This window comes from Haliaeetus leucocephalus, unplaced genomic scaffold (genome assembly GCF_000737465.1).
Source record: "Haliaeetus leucocephalus isolate CR32 unplaced genomic scaffold, Haliaeetus_leucocephalus-4.0 Scaffold173, whole genome shotgun sequence".
NCBI lineage: Eukaryota > Metazoa > Chordata > Aves > Accipitriformes > Accipitridae > Haliaeetus > Haliaeetus leucocephalus.
In genome coordinates, this window is record NW_010972609.1 from 10,540,324 (window position 1) to 10,564,766 (window position 24,443).

At 38.3% G+C, this 24,443-nt stretch overlaps 1 protein-coding gene across 1 annotated transcript in view; it reads left to right on the forward strand.

The window, feature by feature from the left end:
- Positions 1-24,443, forward strand: part of DENND5A (DENN/MADD domain containing 5A) — a 72,161-nt gene that overhangs the window by 16,936 nt on the left and 30,782 nt on the right. Inside the window, exons 2-6 of the mRNA XM_010563802.1 lie at positions 3,328-3,399; positions 3,994-4,103; positions 4,812-5,472; positions 12,919-13,106; positions 22,540-22,857. Of these exons, the coding sequence (XP_010562104.1) occupies positions 3,328-3,399; positions 3,994-4,103; positions 4,812-5,472; positions 12,919-13,106; positions 22,540-22,857 (1,349 nt within the window). The remainder of the gene's footprint in view (positions 1-3,327; positions 3,400-3,993; positions 4,104-4,811; positions 5,473-12,918; positions 13,107-22,539; positions 22,858-24,443) is intronic.

The window sequence follows — 24,443 nt, forward strand, 5'->3', positions numbered from 1 at the left end:
GTCTGTGGGGTGGTTTGTATCTTCATTTTTGTGGGGCTTTTCCTATGCTGTGACAAACAGCTGAGTGATAACATGTATGTGGGGATCATCAAAAGTGTCTGAAAGGCCTCCTTACTCTTCAGCAGGCAATACTGTGTTCCATTAAAAAAAAAAACAAAAAAACCCCTTTGACATGGAACTTGCACAAAAGAGAGAAATTATTTACAGAGAAATCATGTTTGAAGACCTCTTTATTGTAGCTCAGATCAATAAGAAAAGTACTTCCTAACTATTACTTCTGGTAGAGGAGAGGCACCTTATGAAAAGCATGATCTGATGGTAGCAGTCCTTTGATAGTTAAGTGTGGGAACGTCTACTTTGAAACTTGTGGGATACATCATAAGTTTATCAGTTTATCTTCTGTTATTTTGTCATTTTCTCAGTTCTAGAATAAAACTTTGTCCATTTGTGCTGATGCGTTTGTCTCCTGCGTTTGTTAAACCTGCTCTTGTCTTCAGTGTTTTTATTAAAATCATTTCAGTTAGTACTCAATTGATCAGATGTCTAATTCACACAGTGACAGATCTTGAAACCATGAGTTATTTTTGCCTGCTGGAGATGTGCTGCAATTGGTATTTTGCTGGAGCAGGGTGTTTGTGTTTGAGACTTCTAACTGATCATAAAGGTAGAAATTTAGGGTTAATTGCTTTTTGACTCTTGACATGAGCAAATATTGTTTGTGGATTATTTTTTTTTCCCTGTCTGTTGAAGGATATCTACTGACAAGTACTAGCTACTTAGTGAGAAAAGTGCAGGGGGAGGCTAAGCGATGGACTTGCTGGTGCTCAGGTTCTCTTTAGTTGTAATGGCAAGAAAATAGGGTGGCCAGTGTCCTGGAGTTGCGCAGATCACCTTTCTGTTCCTGGGTTGAACTTCCCAGATGTTGTTGGTGAGCTGTCACTTGAGATTCCCTGCCCTATCAGTATCTTTGGAAGTCAGTGTTGCCCAATCTGAAGGTCCAGTGGTTTGCTGTATTATAAGCTTTAAGGTTCTTACAAAAAGAGGTAGCTAAAGATGGAAGACTGTGCTGCTGTGAAAGAGAGAATGAGCATCATACTCGCGCAGAACTCAACGCGACAAATATGATATTGGAGGTGGGTGGCCCTAGAAAAGAAGTGTAATATGGAGGCACTCTGGCAAGAGCAGTGTCTGTGCAACAGCTGAATTGTTTGATGAATTACAGGAAGGCATGTAAGCGTTGCCTTATGTTTCTGTCTGGATCAGAACTTGGTGGGTTTCCAGAAATCAATTTCAGTACTTTCATAAATTATAGACAGACTTCAGGTCTAAAAAAATTTACGTGTGTGTTGGACAGAATACCTCTTCAGAGGAGATGGACAAGGCTTCTTAAAATATAGAAGCATCCATTCAGTGTTGCTCTTTTATCAGAAGGGGAAAGCAGCGTCATGTATTTTGCAATATTAATCATCTTAATGAAAAGGTCTTTGAGTCACAGATTTTATTTCAAAAATATGCATGACCTTGCACATAGGTGAACCCAGTGACTGTGGTGTGTGGTTTCCAAGTTCAGGAGAAAATTTGGTCTTCAGATATTTTCTCCCTTATATGTATGTGGAAGAAAAAAAAAAACAGGAACAAAACAGCTTAGCAAATGTCTCAGGTTTTTCCTTGGTTATCTAAATGCTGACATTACATCATCTGCACGGATGTAAATATAGAAAATAGTAGGTGTGTTAAATCTCTTGACTTATTTTTAAAACCTCTTTTACAGAGGACTCTCTTTACTTGAGTGTATGTTTGTGTCAGTAAATAGCCATGTGGCATTATGTCTATTTTTTCTTTTTTTGGGAGATGGGAAGTTTCTTTAAATGCTAATTTTCATCTTTTAAGATTGTTTTTAGCTCTTGCGGAAGTGCTGTTATGTTTTCTGTCATTGACTCTGCTCTTTCCCAAGTAGGTTGTATTTCAGTGAAGTTGTGTTTCTGTTTTTTCCTAACTATTCCTCTCTATACGTTTCAGATTTTCCCAAATAGGCTTTTTATTTCTCTCTGAACAATGGTATTATTGAACAAAGTAATAAATAATGTATCTGTGTGGTTTTGTATGAAAATCAGCTGAGCTGTTGATTTTTCAGACAAACGGGAAAAACAATCCCTCCTTTAATTTTAGTGCTAAACCCCAGAGGATTAGCAAAATAGATGGGAATATTTTGGCTATTGTAAGACCTGTCCTAGGTCCTGATTCAGAATAAGTTCCCCGTTTGAGGTAGTATTTAAGACTTGGTTTAAACAAAATCCAGACTTACATGACTTCTCAGCTGTCAAAGGACTTCTTAAACATTCCATGGAAATGAAGTTTTGTTTGGTGTAATGTGTTTGTTAAGTTCTTTATTGTATATAGACACTGTTTTAACAATCTCTGCATATGGCTACTTTGTCGAATTAAATGTTGTATGAAATAAAGGTTCTAAGTTGGCTTAGAAATTGAACTTTAAATATTACTGTAAAAGTACAGAACAAACCCAACCAATTCTGAAATCAATTTGTATTGCCATGTAATTGCTGCATGTAAGAAAACAAGTGAGGAGTTGAAGTGTGTTTTCTCTTTTGCAGGTGTTGCTGAAATAGTTTGATTTATTTAAAGCATATGATTTCATGCAATTGTGCTTGATTGTTAGTGCAGCTGTCAACAGCTGCATGCTCATTTAGCTAATTGCATTCTAGTAGGATAGCTAAGCTTATTTTAAGATACGCAGTTGTGCGCTTTTTTTTTTTAAAGCAACTACACATATTCAGAAGATTTACTGCAGAAAGTTCTGTGTTATCACAATGAACAATCATTGCTTTAGAGGAAATTTGAGACCTTATAAACAAGACTCTTATCAGCCAGTCTAGTGTGTGGATAGCATCTGTGAAAAGTTGGACAATGCCACCTAAATGCATGTAGTTCTAAAGGCCTTGCAATGGCCTTGTCCTTGGGGTTAATTTCATCATCTGCTCTTTGGAATTATTTTATGGTTTAACATGTAAAGCTTTCATTTAACAAGCAACTAATTTGTATTGCTGCATCAGTGTTCTGGTTGTGTATACAGGAACTATGCGCTTCTGTTACATACTGATCATCTCCTTCAAGAAATATGTACCTGAAATGAGAAATTTGTATGAAGTTGCATATGTATAAAAAGCATATTAGGAGAGTAGACTATCTATTATGCATGCTAATTCTGTGTAGAATACTTGCATGTTTTTTGCTGGTATGTGTTAGCTACATAATTACAGTCAACAGTATGAAATTTATAATGCAGTGTTGTTTTTATTTGTTATATAGCTTTATGCCAGTATATACAGGCCTCTAAAACCCGAGATGGTGCCAGCCGTTTCATTTCAAGTGCAACAGAAGGTAAAGGAAAAAGTGTGGGGAAAAAAGCGCACAATTTTTTTGTTCATCTGATACCCTATCTTCACGGGCATTTATGTGGTTCTTGATCTTTTAACCTTCTAGACTCTCTCTTCACAGCTAACTTCTTGTAATACATGGTTGATACCCTTTTTTTCCTGTCTTGAAGAAGAAATTAAGTGATGCCACTTGTATGTCTATCTTAAACTTGCATCATCTTTGCATCTTGTCTATTTGTGCTTTTCTTCAGTAACAAAATTCCACTGAAACTGAAGCTTTAGATATGTTTTAACAAGAATCTGAAATATCTGAAGAGTAGCTTAGAGAATTGCTGTCATGACCACAATCTCAGGATAGTTGCGCTTAAGGAAAAGCACAGATACTTAACGACATAGAAATGTTACAATGCTAATCCTTGCTAATATCTGCGGTCTGATTATTTGCTAACTAACTGTCTTGCATTTTCTGTTTCTCTTAAAAGGAGTGTGCTTAATTCACTTATCCTCGCATCTACCTGCTGATGTCCTGCTTTTTGGCCTTGTTTGAGCTTAAAAAGAGAATGAAATATTTACTTCTGTATTTTTCCTTTACCTGCAGGGGAGAACTTTGAACAGACTCCGTTAAGACGCACATTTAAATCCAAAGTTCTTGCTCGCTATCCTGAGAATGTTGAATGGAACCCTTTTGACCAGGATGCAGTGGGAATGGTCAGTATCGCTTTATGGCTTTTGTTTTTAAGACAAAAACCTACCGACCTTAAAAATTGAAGGCATTCATCTGTGTTTTATTTGACAAAAAAAGTGTCAAGTCTTTTGTAGATTAGAAGTAATCATTAATTTCTCTAAATTGTGCAGGCTCAAAAGGCCTTTTCATTTAATTGGGATATTTTTTTAAAGGAAATTAAGTTAAAACATATAAGTGGTAAGTCCCTAGGAGAGTTTTTTGTCCTTTTACAACTGTTTTGTTACATTCTGGAGAATTGGTAGAGAAATAAATTAGACTGCAGTAGATGAATCTTCTTTGTGCATGATTTTTCTATTTAATGGGATATGGTGTGGTTTCTTAACTTGGATAAAATATAGTACTTTTCTCTGTCAGGTTTCTGGTCTTAGGGACCAAAATACTTTCCTTTATCTGAGTTTGAATTCTGTTACTTTATTCCTGTTGAGGTTGGTAGCGAAATAGTTATGAGTTTCAATAGAAACTGCATAAAGGCCTTTAATATGTTCCTTTAGTTTTTCTGATTTAGATGCATATTACTGTATTGTACAGAGATGTAACACTTAATAGAATTTAAAGTGAAATGCGATGGCATTCTGTGGATTCTAAATCCTATTTTCACCAATGCTTCTGGAGGCAGGGGGAGAGAAAAGTGTGTTTTAATGGATATTATCTCCCCTCCCCCTTTTTTATAGCTGTGTATGCCTAAAGGGCTTGCTTTCAAGACACAAGCAGATTCCAGAGAACCTCAGTTCCACTCTTTTATTATTACTCGTGAAGATGGCTCACGGACATTTGGATTTTCTCTCACGTTTTTTGAGGAAGTTACTAGCAAACAGATCTGCAGTGCGATGCAGACATTGTATCATATGCACAATGCTGAATATGACATTCTTCATACTCCACCCACAAATGACAAAGATAGCTGCAGCAGCACTGGAGACTGCAATGGCACTTCTGTTTCAAAGCTACAGCGTTTTAACTCCTATGACATCAGCAGAGACACACTCTATGTCTCAAAGTGCATTTGTCTGATTACTCCAATGTCTTTCATGAAAGCTTGTAAGAAAGTTCTAGAACAACTTCACCAAGCAGTGACTTCACCTCAGCCGCCACCTCTACCTTTAGAAAGCTACATCTACAATATTCTCTATGAGGTTCCTCTTCCCCCAGCAGGAAGGTCATTAAAATTTTCAGGTGTTTATGGACCAATTATCTGCCAGAGGCCAAGCACCAGTGAACTACCATTATTTGATTTTCCAGTTAAAGAAGTTTTTGAATTGCTTGGAGTAGAAAATGTGGTTCAACTCTTTACCTGTGCCCTCTTGGAATTTCAGATACTGCTTTATTCACAGCGTGAGTACTTGGTTTTTGTTTTCTTATCTTGTTGTACTGGCACAAGGTCTTTTCGTTTCTTGAATTTAAAAAAACAACAACACAAACAACAGAATAGCTGCATTAAAGTGGCATTAGCATGCTAATGCAGTCAGGCTGATCTGTGTGCAGGTTTTAATGTAAAGAAAAGAACTGGAGTTGTAAAGAGAGCCGTTGCATTGGCTCCTGTTTTTAGACACCTAAACTTAAAACTTTGGGTTGTCACATAATCTCTCGTATTAATGGACTGACTGTCCCCTTTATTGTTGTCTCTGGAAACATTGTGCTGTTGGATAGAGTAGTATGCCTTCTCCCGTGTTCTTCTACAGCTGCTTAGCTGAATTCCCCCCTACCTCTGCCAAACTATCCATGCATTTTGAGGAGATACTTTGTTAATTGTATATGGTTCTGAAGAAGAATTAATGATGCAAATACTGTTTTCTCTTTGAGTACCCAAAGTCACATTTCAGTTGTTACTTTGAAATAAAATTACCTGAAAAAAATTTATTTGACTGAATTTAAATCCCAGATCTCTCTTAAGGCCTTGAAACAGTTATTGCTGAAGTCACATAAATAAAGCTTGCTTTGAAAAGAATAGGCAGCAGCTCAGCTGAAATAGCATCTGTTTATCAATTAATAAGTAATGTGGTAGTGGTATCCATTTTCTGCACTGAAGTTTGTGAATACCGGGCTTCTTACTCTGCATCCTGTTACTCTAACACAGAGTATGTGGAGTTATGCCAAAAGATAATTTTTCTACTTTTTTTTTTTTTTTTGTCTCAAGCTGGCTAATATTAGTCCAGACCCACCCATCCATAATGGTGTGCTTTAAAGTAGACAGACTGCATTTTGAACACTGTTTTATAGTAATGGTAAAGAAGCCTAGAAGACCACAAGAAAAATGCAGGGATAGTCCATGGTGTTACCAAAATCTGGTTTTGGTATTTTCTTTCATTGAGCTGTCACTGAAATATGTAGAATACAAATGGTAAGTATTTATAAAAATATAACCTGCAGTTATTAGCAGCATTCTTTCATTAGCATGAAATACAGACGTTTTGTGTGTTGAGATGTGTGCATAGACTAAGGCCAAAGATGGATTTTGTGTGTATTGTCAAGGTGATTAAAAGTGTGTAATGGCAGCAGGGTATTACATTGCAGCTGTTGCATTGTATAGACACTGCTAACTACCAGAGAAAAACTATACAGTAATTCAAACACAGTCAAAAAACCTTACTGTACTCAATAGTGGTTACTCTCTTGGATTTAAAAAACAAATTGCTTTTCTTTTTATTCATAGAAAATGTAGAAATACTTGCCTAGCAGACAAACTTCTTTTGTGGTTTCTCCAGAAATGGATTAGGCATTTATATGTTTGAGATGTAGGGACAGTTTGTTTATGTGGGTATCTGTGTCCCACCACTGGAAGATTGAAACACCAACTCTTCCATCTGACGAAGAACGCAGTTCAGTTGGCCTGTAGTTGTGCTTGAGAACTCCTGTGGCAGAAGAGCATGTGCCTGGCTGGTTGGAAGCACCGCAAGAAAAGCAATGCGTGCATTGCCGTATTGGAACAGTGTTCCCTGATCTCTTCTGAGGCCATCGCGTTTTAAGTACTCTTTTCTCCTGGGCTGGAACTCAGCTCGCTTCTGGACTAGTCTTCTGTATTCTGGCTTCTCTTTCCAACTCATATTAATAGGTTCAACTTTTTTTCTTGGACACTTCCCAACTTCCCAAGTGTCTGATCAGTGGCTAATTGAAGAAGCTTAAAATAGCTCTGGAACACTCGAGTTTCTTGTCTGCACACACAGACTCGGGGAATTCAGAGGGATCCATGCAGCTGGAGGCCTGTGGGCCTGGCTCTTTAGGACAGTTTCTGTCCACTATTTCCCTGCCTTGCCCCAAGCTTTGGCTGAGTTGGGCTGTGTTGCACCTTGTGGACGTGCCTTGTCTCTCTCTATCAAGTTCTCACCTATGGTTTCTGGCTGAAAAGTCATCTTCTATTGGAAGAAGAATGTTAGTTACTTGGTTGCTGACTTTTGGCCCTCAGTTTTGGCAATCTAGCTGTGACAGTGCCTCCTCAGTAACAGTGGCCATAGTTTTTTGAAATGTAGCTTCTCTTAAGTACTTTCTGAGGGGTCTAATCACTGAATTTTTTTTTTTTTAACCTGCTGGTTTTTTCTTAAAAAAAACCTTTGGTGCAGTTTGCTAACACTCCGAATACTTTCGAAGCTCCTAGTGAGTTAATAACAGAAGTTTACTGCATACTGCTGGTGTTGCCAACAGCCAAGCTGAAGACTTCTAAAATGCTTTTGAAACACATGTACTTTATTTTCGTATTACTTGAAATGGGAGCGTGAAGTATTTTGAAATTCTAGAAAGTCAGCTTTTGCTTCCTGTAATTTCTGTTTTTTGTCTTTTCTAATGATGGTAGTCTGTTTTCTTCTACATGGCAGTAAATTAGAAAACTGTTTTAGTAAATCAATTGCTTGCTTCACTTAGAAGGATATCAGTAGGAAACTGGAACTTCTGACTGAGGTTCTGATTGTCTATACCTTTACTTAATGGTTCTTTTTTAATTCTGCTCTTTCTTCAGTATGGTTGACTAACATCTGTTTTTTGCTGTTTGTAAAGCAGGGAATGTTGAGTGGAGATAGAGATGATGGTGCATTCAGTTCTAAGTGGAATCAGAAATTGCTTGAACTTTTGTAAGGCCTTGCTCATGTTCTTGCATGTGCAGTAGTGTGAGGTCTACGTTGTCCTTCAGAATATAAATCTTAATATTTTTTTTTAATGTCCTTTGGTTTTGTTAAATCTCTTGGTGCTCAAACCTGTGACAATTGAGGTGGTTGGGATAATTTCTCATTCTTCTAGGTGAGATGAGATTGCAATACTCATTGGGTGGATTTAGATTTAGAACAGTACATGTCAGAACCAGAGGGTTTGCTTGTAAGATTTACTTTTCTTAAAAAACAAACAAACAAAAAAAACCCAAACCCCAAAATGAAACCCCAAAACTCTTGGAGGACTTTGCTGCCAGATGCAATCCTTTTTGAAACAAATTATTTAGCATCTTAAGTTGCAGTCAGTCCTTGGAATAGGAGTAACTTGGCAGTGAACATGTTTTGCTTTAAGATTCCTTTGACATGTTTCTGACTTTATGCTTCTGGAAATTCTTCTTTTGTCCCACTATATTGGCACAGCCTATATGTTTTGGATCAGTGTAAGCCAAAAGTAGGGAATGAATACCTTGATTTGATTGTCTTCTTGAGAGGGTTGTCTCCCATTTGGAAAAGTGTCAGAGGAATGCAGGTGCCTATAGACAGTGAAGAATCTGAAGCTGCTCCTAGTGCTGAGCCAGTGCCGAGGAATGCTGGCAAAGAGGCAGTGAATGCTGGAGGCTGCCAGTAGTGCCCTCACCAGATTACTCTGTGGGACCTGGTTTGCATTCCTGCAATTTGTGTTGCTCTTGTATCTGTGAAATGGACTTATTCCTTATCTCTGTAGAGCACCTAGAGCTCTTCTGAAAAGTGTGCACTGAGTTAAGACAGCTGTGAAATCTGCTTGGAGGTGATTTTCTGGACAGCTAAAAACAATAAAAGGAGAAATGTAGTCCACCACTGCCACAGACTATGATCTTGAACAGGTTTTGTTTTCTGCATGTTTGCTGTCCGCTGTGATTTTTAAGTACAAATAAAGGGGTTTGTTTTTCTGCTTTGCTTTGCTTTTGAATTACTCCTCCCCATCTTTGTTTTACTTGCTTAAAATTATGTTCACTCTGGAGACTTAAAGTATTAGTTTTATTTCTTTGCACTATTAGTCTCGTGTTGCCCAACTGTAATCTCTTACCCAAGACATTTTCTTCTTATGCCTCCAATGATTTAGGAAACTTAGTGCTTGGTGCAGGCATCTTTAATCAGCCTGCCAGACACAAAAGTGAACACAAATAGGAAGTACTTTGACCCACTGCTTCTACTAACCACCGTTCTTTCTTACTGCAGTTACAGGTTTTTTGAAGTAAAAGGCCCAATTTAAAGAAACGTATGTTTTCTGTAAGGAGTCTGACATACTGAATACCTGTGCTCAGAAAAATTTGTTGAAGAATGTTTCTTTTACACCATGCTTTCTACTATGAACAGACATGCCTAAAGCAAACTGTCCAGGCAAGGCTTTATTATGGTGGCTCAACTGCATTGCATGCTACCTATCCATAGGGACTGTGTATATAATTTTTTCCCCTTCTGTTCCCCTTCAGGTTAAAGAGAAGCTTAATCTTGGCAAGTAACCCATCTTTCTGGTTTATCCTTATACGGTCTGAAGTTATGCAAACTTGTCTGTGGTAATGGTCACCACTGTAGGGGCAACGCTGTGCCTTTAAAGCAGCAATATGGGAGTTGCATGCGGAATGGAAATTACTTGACAAATACAACAGTATTTCATTGTGATTCATGAAGTAGGAAGATTAGAAGGAAAACATATTCCAGAATATGATCGTGTAATGGTTTTAAATTTGGCCAAGTCAGAGAATTTCTGTAGGCACTTGAAAGACCTCTCTGGTAGAATGTGAGAATGGAGGGGTGGAATCATGGTTATTATGGCTGCCACCTTTTTCCCATCCTGCTCCTCTCTTTCCAGACCCAAGACCCCTCAATTCTGCTTTTCCCTGGATTTACTTGCTTTTTACAGATAAATACAAATGTCTAGGTATACTAGATATAGATAAATACTAGTGTAAATAACTTCTCATACACGCTTTAATGTATTTTACCTACAGTAATTGGTTAGGAGAACAAATCAGCCTTTTTCTGTGTTCTTAAGTGGCCATGTTAAAAAGTAGTGGATTTTCTTTTCCTTGCACAGTGATCATTTAAGTACTTTCCAAACTAATAGCGCACTAGTGGTATGTCATTTTTTCCCTACTAATGCTGTTGTACAATGCAAGGCCAAAAGACTCTGTGTCATTTGCACCAGAATAAGCATATTACGGTTTCAAAAACAAGAGCAAGACCACTACTGAAACGCTTCTTCCCTCTTTTAAATTTTTTGTTGTTGTTATTTTTAAATCTTACATAATGCTTAGGTACTACAAGTGTGCTGCTTGCTTCTGTTTTAAAACCAAAAAACCTCCATACCCTCTCAGGATAGGTATAAATTAAGAAAACATTTAAGTTATTTTGGTTTATGTTTGCAGGCTTCTTGCCTTTGTCCTTGCCTTTTGCTAATGCTCCTGATGAGCATAAAGTCTACAGAATGTAGTCATTGTTACTTGCAGGCTGTGACCGTGCAGGCCAAATAGCTGGGAATGGCTTAAGCTATGTGGATATCCAGGGTCAAGACAGCTATATTTGCAGATAACTACGCTGCAGGATGTAGCTGCTGAGTGGGTAGAAATTCTGAATTATTGATGTTACTTTGTAATTAAATTGAAAGGCTAATACTAAAGTTAGCTTAATGATGGAGGGCGAAGTTGTATTTAAATTAGCCAGCAAGATAAGACAGGGAGGTTTTGTGTAGTAAGAAAACACTGTTTCTATTCTGAGACTTGTTCTTTCAAATAAACAAGCTGAATATGAACCAGCTGGAATGTTTGTATATCTATGGCTACATTTAAAGTTTCTTTTAAAGCTGAAGAAAATAGGGTATGGAATGGATTCTTCTTCTTCCCAAAGCTTATCATTAATTCATCACTTCTTTGCAGTCAGGCTGTGATTAAAGCTGCAAACTAGTAAGTCATTGTGTAGGCAGAAACTGGTGTCCAGGCAGAATAGGGGAGTGCTGCTGGTGATGTTCAGTGATTGTTCTTTAGTGTGTTTCAGTCCAAGTAAGCTTTTGGCAAAAACTTTAAACTGTTTAAGCTATTCTTGCTTGTTTTGATTGAAGGCTCCTTCAGTCACAGTCATCTACTGTGAGGCAGTGACAAGTAGCTCTGTGCAGTAACCTCTTCTCCCAGCAGAGCTTGATCTGAAAAGAAAAATCAGAAGCCTAGATTGCAGAATTATGACTGATATTAGCAAAACCTGTGTGGAATTCCTCTTGGGTTGTGGGACTCTTTGCAGACCCCAAACTCTGCAACTTTGTCTTCAAACAAAATTGATCATGAATGCCAGGAACTGAATTTCTTCTGTTATCTGAAGTCTGAGTGGAGGATGGCTAACAGATAGAATTAAAGCCATAACCTTAGAAAGTGCCCAGTTAAGCTTAATTTTTCTCTAGAGCATTTGTTTAGAACAGATGTTATTATTGCAGTTTTCATCTGCACTCCGCAACAGCGTGCAACAGCATGCAACAGCTTCAGAAACCTCAACACCTGAACCTGTGCATTCAAGTGTCTTTTCCAATTTCATAGTATCTGTACTTTTATGAACATGTTAGGAGAAGACATGCATACCCCTCACCCCAACACATGTACAAATGATAATGTTTTGGTTTTTTTTTTTTCCCTTCCTCTTATTCCCCCCCTTTCCTGGCTGGAATTGGATATTGTTGCAGTAACATGAAAAAGGCATCCTATGTTTCCAGTTTATACTATATTTATAGCTTGACTGAAGGTAGGAATTGTCTTAGTCTTGTGACCTTGCTTTTTGCAGTCTGGCAGCTCAAAAGCAATCTGAATGTTTTAGCAGTTGTACTAGACCAAACACTCTGAGTTCATTTGGTGTTGCCTCCTCCTTTACAGTGCATAGATACCAAAAACCATTAAAGATGATTCTGCAGTATAAAAGAGGAGGGCGAGATGTTGGCCCAGCATACTGCAATGTTAAGTACTCTAGCCACCAGCTGCTGAACAAAAAGATCTTTTGGTATGCATGTTGCACAGGTGCATTTAGTACTGCTGTTAAATTCTAGGCGAGATGAGTTGTTTTTACATTGAACTGAGACTTTGGTCGTACATGGCAAAGGATAAACGAAGCTGATGGTTTTTATTTTCTACACAGTTATTTCAGTCACACTGTTGGGTTGGCTACTATACAGCATGCTTTATAGACATTTAAACACTTTTTAAAAAATGTTTATCTGAGAGATACCAGATGCCTTGGGTTTCATCCAAGGCTTCCATAGAAAGCCATAAGCGCAGAGAAGAGAAATTATTTCCGATGTGTTTTTTAGCCATTACAATACTGCTTCCATACTCAAACTGGTGTTCCTGGTAACCCTGGTATAGATAGCAGAAGGTGACTTAATGGATGCTAAGACTCAATTTGCTCATTTCCATATGACTTGTAGAATGACCTACTTTGCGTTGAGCTCTCTTTGTTGTTTCAGCAAAATGTGCTTGGGCGTACAAGTCTGGGCTTTCATTAAGATGCCGCTCAGCTAGTACTGGGGTTTGTGGTTTCTGTTTTAGAGCAAGCTCACATTTCTTTAAGTTAATTTCATTTACTTAAGAATGTTTTTGAAAGAAATTTTTTTTCCCTTGATCTTTTTCAGATTATCAGAGACTGATGACTGTGGCAGAGACCATCACAGCACTAATGTTTCCATTTCAGTGGCAGCATGTGTATGTTCCTATCCTTCCAGCATCCCTCCTTCATTTTCTAGATGCTCCTGTCCCTTACCTCATGGGCTTGCACTCTAATGGGCTGGATGACAGGTCTAAGCTGGAACTTCCTCAAGAGGTGAGAGGAGCTCGTCTCGATTCATTAAATATTGTACCTGACTATGAGTGAACTGAGAAATGAGCCAAAACACTAGTGCTAACTGTAACAGCCGTTGTGAAGTTCTTGCTGGCTCTGGTTTGGGATAGCTCTTATTTTATTTTTTGGAGATGCTGGTGAAAACCTGGTGAAATAGATAAATAAGCCCCTGTTTTGGAAATTGTATGCTCTGAAAAAATTAAACTGTAATTTTACAGGTATTGTTGCAGTGGGATTACAGAAAGAACATTTTTGTGCGGCAAAACTTAGCCCTGTAGTGCTAGGAAATGCAAGAAAGTGCAGTGTGAATTCACCAGCTGTAGCCAAAAGGCCATAGAGCTGCTTCTGTGTGGTGCTGAGTGAGCAAAGCGTGACTGGCTTCAGCGCTGCGCTGGTTCCTGGCTGCACGGGATTAGGCTGGGTTTCCTTGCACTGCAGTTCTGGGTTGGGGTTGGCTAACATGGACCCAGCCCGTCAGGTGTCTGCACCAAAACTATTTTGAATTTTCTTGTAGCATGCATACTTCAGTCTGCAGCAGAATGTCAGCATATACTTGAGCAAACTGGTGCTAATTGAGATAGTGCTCAGGAAGTCCTCCCTTGTAGTGATGCTCTGTTAACACCAGCCACTGTATAAAGGAGGAGCGAGCGGTCTGTAAAGGTTCTGCAGCTCATACAAGGGGCTAGGACTATGTTCAAACTGCTTAGAGGTTGTTTTTATTTGTTTCATCCCACTGTTCGCTTCACAAATATTCTTTTTAGGGACACGCCAAGAGAGAGTTTAAGAGCTGGTTGTGAGGATCAAGGGACCCAGAGTGGTTGAGCACTACCTGAGGTAGCAAAGGAAACGTCTGCAGGAGCCAGTGACCACCCGTGGGAAGTGTGTGAGGTGGCTGGCGTCTGGCTGGCTCCGGAGGCAGTTCCATCAGTCATCTGAGTGACTTCCCTCCTTGAGCACCATCGAATGGTTTATTTGCTCGTCTGTGTAGAAAATGCTGAGTGTTACAGTATGGTCTGGCTGGCTGTTGTCAAGAAGCTGGACACCTCTGTCAGGTAGCCCTGTGGGAAGCAAGCGCTTGCAGAGTTACTAGCTGCAGAACACAGCTCTGGCCCCTGCTAGCCTGCTTACTTGTAGGTGTAACTTTGTGGGGGAGGGACTGGGTAAACCATGGGAAACACCCTACTTACAGGCACTGGTAGGATTCTCTCTCTCTGCCGTTTTCTCCAGTTGTCTGTTTTCTTCTATTATCATTTACATTACTGGGAAAGCAGAAGTGTGGCAGGCAGAGGGTTTTGTGGTGGTGGTTTTTATTTTCATTATCAGGCAGTGCTGCAACATAGCTTGATGCAGAAAAACTTCTTTAAAAAGCTGCGTGAAATTAAAGACAAGATATTTTTGTGAACCTCCAGTCTGGTCACCATGCCAACATTGCTCTTTTTCTCAAATCCATATGTTGATAGTTTTCATTTGTTTTTCCTGGCAAGTTCAAAGGAAAATTTCTCTTCAAACTATGTTATTTTTTCTATGAAAAGTAAAGTATTTAATCTCTTGATTTCTTTCTTTTCTCCTTCTCCTTTTTTTTTTCTTTCCCCCCCACTGGCATAATTAATAACAGAGTAGTCTATGTTCTTGCCATGAAAACAGTCTATTGCTTTGGTTTACTACATTTTTACAAAATTCTGGATGTACTGGCAGGCCTAATTAATATGGTTAGTATACTTTTTAGAAAGAATAGCTGGTGAAGTAAAATGCCTGTGTGGGTATGCATGTTAATATGCACCATGGATGTTTTCACTAATATAACAAGCTTCTAAAAGACTGTCCTCCTTTTGTTAAAAAAAAAAAAAAAATAAAAAAAATCCTCATTTTAAAATCACTGTAATACTTCCAACTAAATAACATATTTTAATTTCAAATAGGTATTTCAATTATTTAAAAGATAAATGGTTTTGAGGAGCTTTATCAGCTTACTTTGGAGGTTTAAAGTAAGGTAGTTGACCTATTTTTAGATGTTAAAAATGAAATCGAAGTAGTATTAAAAAAAAAAATCTGGCACCTCAATTTACATTTTGTTTATGAAGGTGGAGGAGTAGATTTTTGGTAGTATCTTACAGAGAACAGAATTGTCTGGGAGGGCAGGGAGGGGAAGACACACAGGACATATCAGGAGCAATGTGCCCATGTGATGGAATTTGCTGCAGGACTTAAACTTGCCCTTTTGAAGCTTCAGCTTTTCTCTTTCTTATTCGACAAGTGAGCTCTTAAAGCTTTGTGCACGATGAGTATGAGTTAGTCTGAGAATTCCCCTTGGTAGTCACTGCTGAGTAAGGTTTCCTGTGAACTGTTAAGTCCTTAGCACTGCAGGCTGAGAACGTAGCTATGGCATAGAAATGGGCTTGAACATGTGCTGGAGACTTCAAAGATGACTAAGAAGTTATCATATACCAATAGATTTCCTTATCTGAGAGGCAAAGTAGACCAGGAAGAACAGGAGCTCACTATTGTTGAGACTTTCATTGTAGAGGGTTTACTTTCAAAAAAACAACAAAAACCCCACACCCACACACACCCCAACCCCCCAAACCCTGCTGTTGCAACAAGAAGTAAGTGGACCATTTTAAAATGTAAAGCAGAATTCAAAGTGCGTGCTGGTCTCACTAAGTGAAACTATTGGTCAGTGTCAGTATTTCTGATGTTAATAATTTAATCAGTCAGCTTTAATATATTTAGAAGTGAAGATTACAGGTTCATCTCAAAATTACTTTGCTTTATGATTAGGTTTTCAGATACCCTTCACTTAAAGAGCGAAAGAAGCTCTACGCTAATTCCTGACATAGAAACTGACAAGGAACATGCATAAAATGTGGTGGTGTAGAATAGAAGAAAGGGAGCATATGGATTCTATTATTTGTACTTCAGTAAAGACAAATTTATCATCAGTAACAAAAGGGATATTAATATTTAACATTCCTTATCTCTCAAGTTTGGACTGTGTATGATCCTTTATGAAATTATCAGGGTTATATGAGGAACTTAATTTCCAAATCCCGCCTCCGGGCTCCTGATTCATAGATGTGGTAAGTATCAGAGTTTTCCTTGCTTATTGCAAAGGGAATATAGAGAGCTGTTCTATGTTCTAATTTATTCTGAGTTCTGAAAAAAAAAATATTTTTTTTTTTTGCCTTTGTCTTGAAACTGCAGAAACTACATCTCTGTTGCTAATCTGTTTACATGGATGCATGGGACAGCTGCTGTTGAAGAAAGAAGTATCTAATTTAGACAAGGGCTGAAGAAGTGAGCTTTGACAGAAGATCTAGTTAGTGCTTCTCAGTTGAAGGGCATTGTGGAAGAATATAATACTCCTATCTAGCATAGCATGGATGCCTCAGTGTCACTGTAGACTTCTTGACTGTGGTTTTATAATGAAGTTTTAAAAAGACTTAATTTGTCTCGCTCAAAGTGTTTTAGGCTAATATATGTGAAAATACTATCTGTCCTAACTCGGTCAGGTTTGGTTTAAGTCTTGCACACATATGCCATAAGACTCGTTTTGGTTTGCTTGTGGCGGCGGTCTCCCATATTTTGGTCACATCTGGTGCTTTAAGGGAATGCTTTACCATGGGAGCATGGAAACTCAGCTGTACCCTAGAATTTGATGCGTTGTCAGATGATGATTAAAATTTTCAGCAAAATAACCGCGTTAGTACAAAATTCAAGTTTAGACTATCCCTTGGGTACATCAGAAAACGGTGCCTGATGGAGAACTCAAATGAGTTCACTGATGACTTGAAGACGTGACTGTGGCCCAGTAAAATTGTAGAAAAGACTTGAGGCTTACTGTAGGATTGAGTTTCTTGTACATGTCAGTGATAGCGCACTTAAGGTTAAGCTTGTTCTTATACATATTGCCACTTTGCTGAGGGCTCTTTCTGTATGCATGAGCATCCTTGTGGTTTCACTGATAGCTGCATCAGAGGCTTGTAAGGAACGCAGAAGAGAAACGTGGGGGGCATGGGAGAAGTCGTGCTAGAAGAAGGTGCTGCAGAAATCAAAGGGGAAGGAAAGAACATGTAGCTGTTTCAGATGTTGCTGGCAAAAGTGTGGTTTGTTTATCGGTAGAATTGATCAAAAAAGTGGTTAAACTAGCTTTCTTGCAGATCGTAAACCTAGCAAGTACTAAAGAAAGATTGTTTTTTGATGTGTCTTTGAATTTCCTTTTAAAGAAACTTTTGCAGTGCTATAGCAATGTATTTTTAACAAGCAAGTTAATCTGAGCCATTTTGTGCTACTGGATTTGCATGTGCATCTCACCACTCTGTAATGCACGAGAATGGTGGAAATTGAAATTATTTTGACTGAAAATAAGCAACACTGAGTCTCCCAGCACTGGATAAATCAAACAAAAGCAGTATCTCATTAAAAAAGCTTGGGTTTTAGTGAAGTGATCCCAAGGGTCTTGGGCAATAGCTTTTTTCTTTTAGAAAAGTTGAAAGATTTTAAGATAAAATCCAGTTCTCTGCTAATATAAGACAGATATCTATTCTCAGTATTTTTATTTAAACCATTAAAAAGATGTTATTCAATGGTAAATCCTAACAAATTCTGTGGGGTTTTATTTTTGTATGTTGTTTCAGAAGGTAAGAAAGATCTCTTGAAAAGCCTTTTTTCCTCTTGATGCCAACACATTTAGACCAAACTGTCCAAGATAATTATTTTGAAAGACAATCACTGCTTTGTATGCATTCTCAGGCTATCTGCTGGTGAGATAGATCCTTGATAATACTGCAAATTTATTGACAGACTTCAGTTTCATGTTTTCCTGTACTTCAGTGTTAAGCAGCCACTTGAGGAGTTAAATTCATGTTTCTGAAAGCTGCAGCTGTAAGTTGTTCTCAGTCACAAATTCTGGGTTGGCATGAAGAACAGTAGTGCTGAGAATAAATGCAAAAGGTCACTGTTTGCTTATAAGAATGGCATAGGAGCATCCTTTAGAATTTAGGATCACTATAAACACACTTTCCGCAAGCCAGCTGTGTGTGTATAAATTTGCATATCCATGTTTTCTGTGTGTTAAGTGGGTGGTTATTTGCATGGTTGGGACCTAATGCATAAAGGTGATACATGCTGTAGATGAATGGGTTTTAGTTTTGCAATGCTGTATTCAAGCAGAAGCCTTAACTCAGAACTATGTTTCAATCTGACTATCTAGGAGGGGGTGTGAAAACCTGTATGTGACCTATACTTTGAGCACCTGGGCTGCGTAGGGAATTACGTAGTGGTGATTGTGCTATCGGAACTGACTGTTCTAAGTTGCTGTAGGCATCTATTTGCATACCATGTAATTATATATTAATGCTTAAAGTAAAGAATATTTTCTCTTTAGGATGTTAGTGGGGTGGGGAGCTTACTCATTATTAGTGAATGGTGGTTCCTCCTTAGACATCCTTTTGGCAGAACCTAAATCATTTCCTTCTATATTTTTGAACAGAGCTGAAAGGAAGGATATGGGCTCGATGCAGGCCTTGCTAGATGTGTGGGGGTTTGGCCCTTATTGTATTTGAGGTCAAACTAAAGAATTGCAATTGTCCTCTGGCTTTGGAATTGATGGGTGTAGTCCAGACCCCACTGAGCCAATGGAAGGTTGCGCTGTTGATCTCAGGGGACCAGGCTTTGGCATCAGATACATGGACATTGACTTACTTGCATCCACATTTCTAAGGTTTGTAAGACTTTCACCTGGACACCTGTTTATGGGAAAGACAAGCTTTTAAATTAGGATGTGACACCCTTGATCCTTAGTGTAGTGTCTCAGGAAAACATTTTATTGTGTGATGATGTTATGTGTCCTCTCTTGTAACAATCTGCTATTAAAGTGGTGTGTAACTATTTGAGGTTTTCTTTTTGGTCAGAAAGCCGGTACCTCAGCAACAAATCAAAGAATATTTGACTGTTCTAGAGACCTGAAATATCGAGCGACTAACTTAAGGATGCTCTTTCAATTATGTCTCTACTTACACATGTTGCTAAGTATCTTGTCTTTATATCATTTTAATTTTGTGTGTGTAAAATGATGATCAATATATCAATAGAGGCTTACATACAGAGTTGTCAACTATTCACAGCTCACTCAACTGTCTGCCTCCAGAAACAAAAAACCTAAAACTCTGTGATCAAAGAACTCCTTTATTTTTCTACTTTGTGTACTTGCCCAGTTCCTAGCATGCAAAAAGCTTTGGATGGCCATGATTCCATAAATAAGTAAGTGCCATTTCATTTCTCTTGCTTTCTAAGGGAGGGGACCCCTCTATCCTTACTGGTATTCCGTTGTGTTGGATCTGTAGTGTAGCAGCATTGTGAGACTTACTGTTTTGGTGTCTGTTACTGGTGGTTTATTTACTTGGGATTTCATTTTTACAGAAAAATGTTGTTTTGATACCTCTTGAAGGGCTTGTGAAGTGAGGTGTCTTTGCCATTTCTGTTCCCTGGGGAACATGGCCTTTTCAGAAGTGCTTATGCAGTTCTTGAGGATGACCTTTAGTCTCCCTAAGTTAAAAGAGGCTAAAGCCATCTACTGAATCTCCTTTGCTTATGCTGCTGTAGGTAGTCCCCTATCTTATGGGTTATTATTAACCAGGCACTGAATAAGTGTAGTGTCCCCAAAAGTATTCTTTACACTCTTTAGAGTATTGCTGCACACTAACATATTTCTTTTTTTTAATGCTTCTATAGAGGGCAAATTCTGGGAAATGTTATAGTAAGTTGTGTGATAATCATCATTAGTGGCTTAGAGTGTTTAAACTATGTGTAATGGTCTTAAAGAGAAACTCTGCAAAAGGGATATTTAACTGTTAGAAGAATTAGCCAGGTGAGCCCAGATACTTATAAGTGATTTTAGCAAGCATTAGATTTGGCTTCATTGGCAAGGATTTTATTTTCAGTGTGAAGACTGGAATCTCTAGATTGGTAAGGTTAACGTTTGGTTACTTTTTGGCCAAGCACTTTTTAGGTACAACCAAGCTTAACCAAGAGTGATGTTTTCTGCAGAATCTGTGCTAAGGTAAAATAATCCAAAAAAGTAAAGTTGAATGGCATGCATTAAAGAGAGTTTTAAAAGGAAGTAATAGAATTAAACGGTTTGAAGAGTTTCTTAATGAGTCTGTCTTGCCATTTCGCAGACCATTTGTAACAAATTAAATGGTTTTTGTTTTTCCGTCAGCACCGATTGGTAGGCATTGTGCCTAGTTTCAAGGCTTTATTTCTCTCATGCCTTGAAGTGCTTACAGTGTTCCTGATAAATATTAGCTGACTTCACTTCTAATCATCACAGAACCATGTGTATAGTGGGGGTCTTGAAGTTCCTAAATTCAGGTGCTTACTTGAAACATGAGAGTTCTTATGTACATACTGTCCCTTTGTGCTGAATGTTTCTTTGAACGGGAAGCAGATGCACTCTGCGTGCATCCTAGCCTACCACTGGAGCTGCCTTGCTAGGAAGCCACATGCACCCCCTGCTCTGTTTGAGCAATGTTGGTACTGGGGAAATCTGAACAATGACACCTGCCCTATTTAAAAAATAAAAACTTTTTCTAGGGTGCACCAGAAGCTGTTTCAGAATCAAGATCTTAGTTCTATTTATTGACCTTGGATTGTTTTGCAACACCTAATTCAATTTGTGATGTAATTTACAGTAAAGGATCTACAAGAGCTACTAAACTGTTTTATATGCATTGCTTTAAGCGTAAGAAATCAATCCCAGTATTAAACTGGTAAAACATCAAGAAGTAGAGAACTGGAATTCTTCTACTTACCTTTTTAACTATGGGTAATATTGTAGCAGTATTGGACTTTTTCATGCAAAGTTCCATGCAAATCTAGTGTAATGTGTCCAGTGGAGTTCTGCTTCAAGAATTACAATGTTTTTTTTTTAAATTTTAGAGTTGAAGTTCAAGGAATCAAACACAACAGATATTTGTGTTTTAAGGAGGATTGACATCCTAACTCTGTTCTGTACAAATGCCAAGAGAGCCAAATCTGGCACAAGTATTAAATGTATGTTTTTACAACAGTTTACTTAAATGGAGGGGTCTTGTCAGGCACAGCTTATCTTAGTCTACCTATGATAAATCCCACAGCAAAATCCTACCGGAACTACTTTGTCCTTACTGATGCTTCAGTGCTTATGTACATTGCTCTGATTTCTGGGATCATCCAACATTCATACAGTGTGAGGTTAATCTTTTCCAATTCTTTCTTTCCTACTAAATTGTGAGAGTGCTTCCATTCTTCTGCACTTACTGAATCATAAAAAATAGCTGGAGGTCTGTTAGCTCTCATGACTTGATATGTATTTTTGCTGCAAAGCTATAGTGAGACCTGAGTTCAGGTGTGCCTCCTAGAATAATGCAATTAAACTAGGTTGAAAGTACCCCATAGTCTGGGTGAAGGGATTTTGTATAGGGTAGGCTAAACAGAAAAGTGACAGTCCATGTTAATTCTGCAGTGAAGAAAAACTGAAATGCTTTTACAGAAAAGCAAAGTTATTTTTCTGGATGCTTAACTTTCCAAGCAGATTTCACACATGAATGGGGTTCTTGCTGTGATGTATGTAATTATGTAATGTCGTGAAACCATTTGATTCAGATTTTGCAATGCAGAAGCCAAAAGGGGAAATCCCCCCCCCTCACCAAATATAGGGTGAGGTAAATTCTTGAAAGATGCATAACTGCTTTTGATGTTGCTGTGGAAGCCACACAGGTGTTTGGGTTTTTTTGTTTTGTTTTTTTTTCTTGGTCTTTTTTGGTGATAAATGAGGTAGAGATTGGAACAGGAAAACAGAACTGAAACTAGTTCAATTAATTTTTCCCCTTGGAAACAAACTTCTGAACTCATTCAAGAGTTGCCTTAGTTCTCAAGTTGCTTACAAAAAAAAGGAGAAGATAACTTTATTGCAGCTTCTGCAATATCAGTACACCTTTTAGAATGGAATTTGCCAAATCTCTTAGAGGAGTGGACTGATAATCTGAAAAACAGGCAGTCACCCACTTACGTATACATGTGTATAAAATAGTATTGCAAATATCCTGTAGTTAAAAATCTAGCTGTATGTGTATGAAAAACTTCACACATCTGTACCTAACATATGCTACAATCCCTTTTCTACCTACTAAACAACTTTAAAATGAGTTGTCTTTCTTGTTACCCCCTTGAAAGACCTGGAAATGTAGGCCTTGTGCTGCTTTCTTCAAAGCCAACCAACCAGTTCAGTTATGGTTGGGGCAAGTCTGTTTTACAAAATAACCGAACAAATGCAAATGTATTTGAATATTTCAATAAGCAGAAAACCCAAAGATGAATAAAACATGACCCTTGTGCTCAGTGATGTTGTAACAGTATCCTATTCTAAATTAAATCCCAGGCTAACCTGTGCTTTGTGGATGTAGACAACCATTTCATTGAGCTGCCAGAAGACTTGCCCCAGTTCCCAAATAAACTTGAGTTCATTCAGGAAATTTCGGAGATACTAATGGCTTTTGGAATTCCACCTGAGGGAAACCTTCACTGCAGTGAAAGTGCCTCCAAGATGAAGAGCCTCAGAGCATGTGACCTGGTTTCTGATAAAAGAAATGGGAACATAGCAGGATCACCTTTGAATTCCTATGAGCTGCTAAAGGAAAATGAGACAATTGCAAGACTCCAAGCACTTGTAAAAAGAACGGGTGTGAGTCTAGAAAAGGTAAGCTATGAAATTACCTGCACTCTCTCTGGACCTGCAGTAGCAGGTGGTCTGAAGTCAAGGTCCGAGGACTCTGTCTGTCTTCACTAGAAAGAACTTTATGTTAATGTGTTCACAAACCTTGTTAACATCTGTAGAGACAAGGGCAAACTTGGGGGAGAGAGGGAATAGGGTTTAACCCCACAGCATCTAGGGAAACCTTGGCTATCCTCCAGGTGTTTCTTTGCCAAGATAATGTGTTTAAAAATACACCTCGCCTTGTTTATTCTTGGTTTTAAGATTTATTCTAAATTTACAACATTTTCTTATGATTCACATGGCTAAAACTGACATCCAGATAATCCTGAAGTTAGAATCCAATCATGGTTTCTATAAGTGTCTGTCTTTCTCATTGTGTGTAGAATATGTATAATTTTTCTTGTATATAATACACTTGCCATAGGGATACTGTGATGCTTTTTTCTGGCTGATGTTGTAAAGTGCCTTAGTGTCCGATTCCCAGCAAGTGAATGTGCACAGTTTGTGGTGACTCTGGTTGGATTTTTTTTTTTGACAGTCAGAATTGGGAAAAGAAGTTGTGGCCCTTTTTGCATAAAAGTTATTATGTGAAAGACCACTGTAGGCTTTTTGAGCCTTTGTGGAATGGAGTGAATATTTTCTCAGCAAAGGTTTTATTTCTTGCATGTTTAAATTATCTTGACCAGTTCTTCATGGCTAAGTCTGATTCCTACCCATGTGACTGTAACTTGGGCTACAGGCGGTGCCAAACAGAGATAGAAATTGTGTGACCTCCAGTAGGTTGGGGAGGAGAACCGCTTTGTGGGGAGGAAGCTGCAGGGGGTTAAAAGAAGCAGCAGCTGGTTAGTAGACAGGATTAGATGCTGAAATCAGCTGTGTTCCTCTCTCAGGTTTTTCTTTTGTGTTGTGTTCTTCTTGTTCAGGGGAAAATTGGTAAGAAGCTTTTGTTCTTTTGCTTGAATGGATTGGGAAGCGATGGGAAGAGTACAGGTCTTTTTAATTTCTTGTAAGTTTTTGCACATTCAGGCCTTATCTACTCTGTACTCTCTTCCATAGTAGTTAAAGTCCCATTTTACTAGCCTTTTTGTGATGATAGGAGTGTATAGGTTATAACTGTCAAAATTTTCTCAAATATGTAAATGAAAACCTGCTTAGTGCGAAATACCCAATTAATGAGGAATGTATAGATGCCATGTGCTACTTATGAATGCAGTTAGAAATGGCTGAATAGCGGAGCTCTCTATCAGAGAGCATGGCTGTAGGATGCTATTTATGTCTGGCCTTGGACTGCTATAACCAAAGTGCTTTAAGAAGCATGGGACAGCTGCAGCAACTGCATCGTTGTGCAGATGTAAGCTCTAGATATTATGTCTAATTATGTGTGGTGGTGCCTCTTACAATAATTAACAAAGGCAGGGGTAGCAAATGTGTATTCAAACTAGTGCATGAATGCATGTGGCTTTGATTTTTTTCTAGATACTCAATTCCTATCAAAACTAATATGAATTTAATATCTGAATCTCATATTGCTGTCTTCATAAATCTTAGCCCACATGTTAACTGAAAAT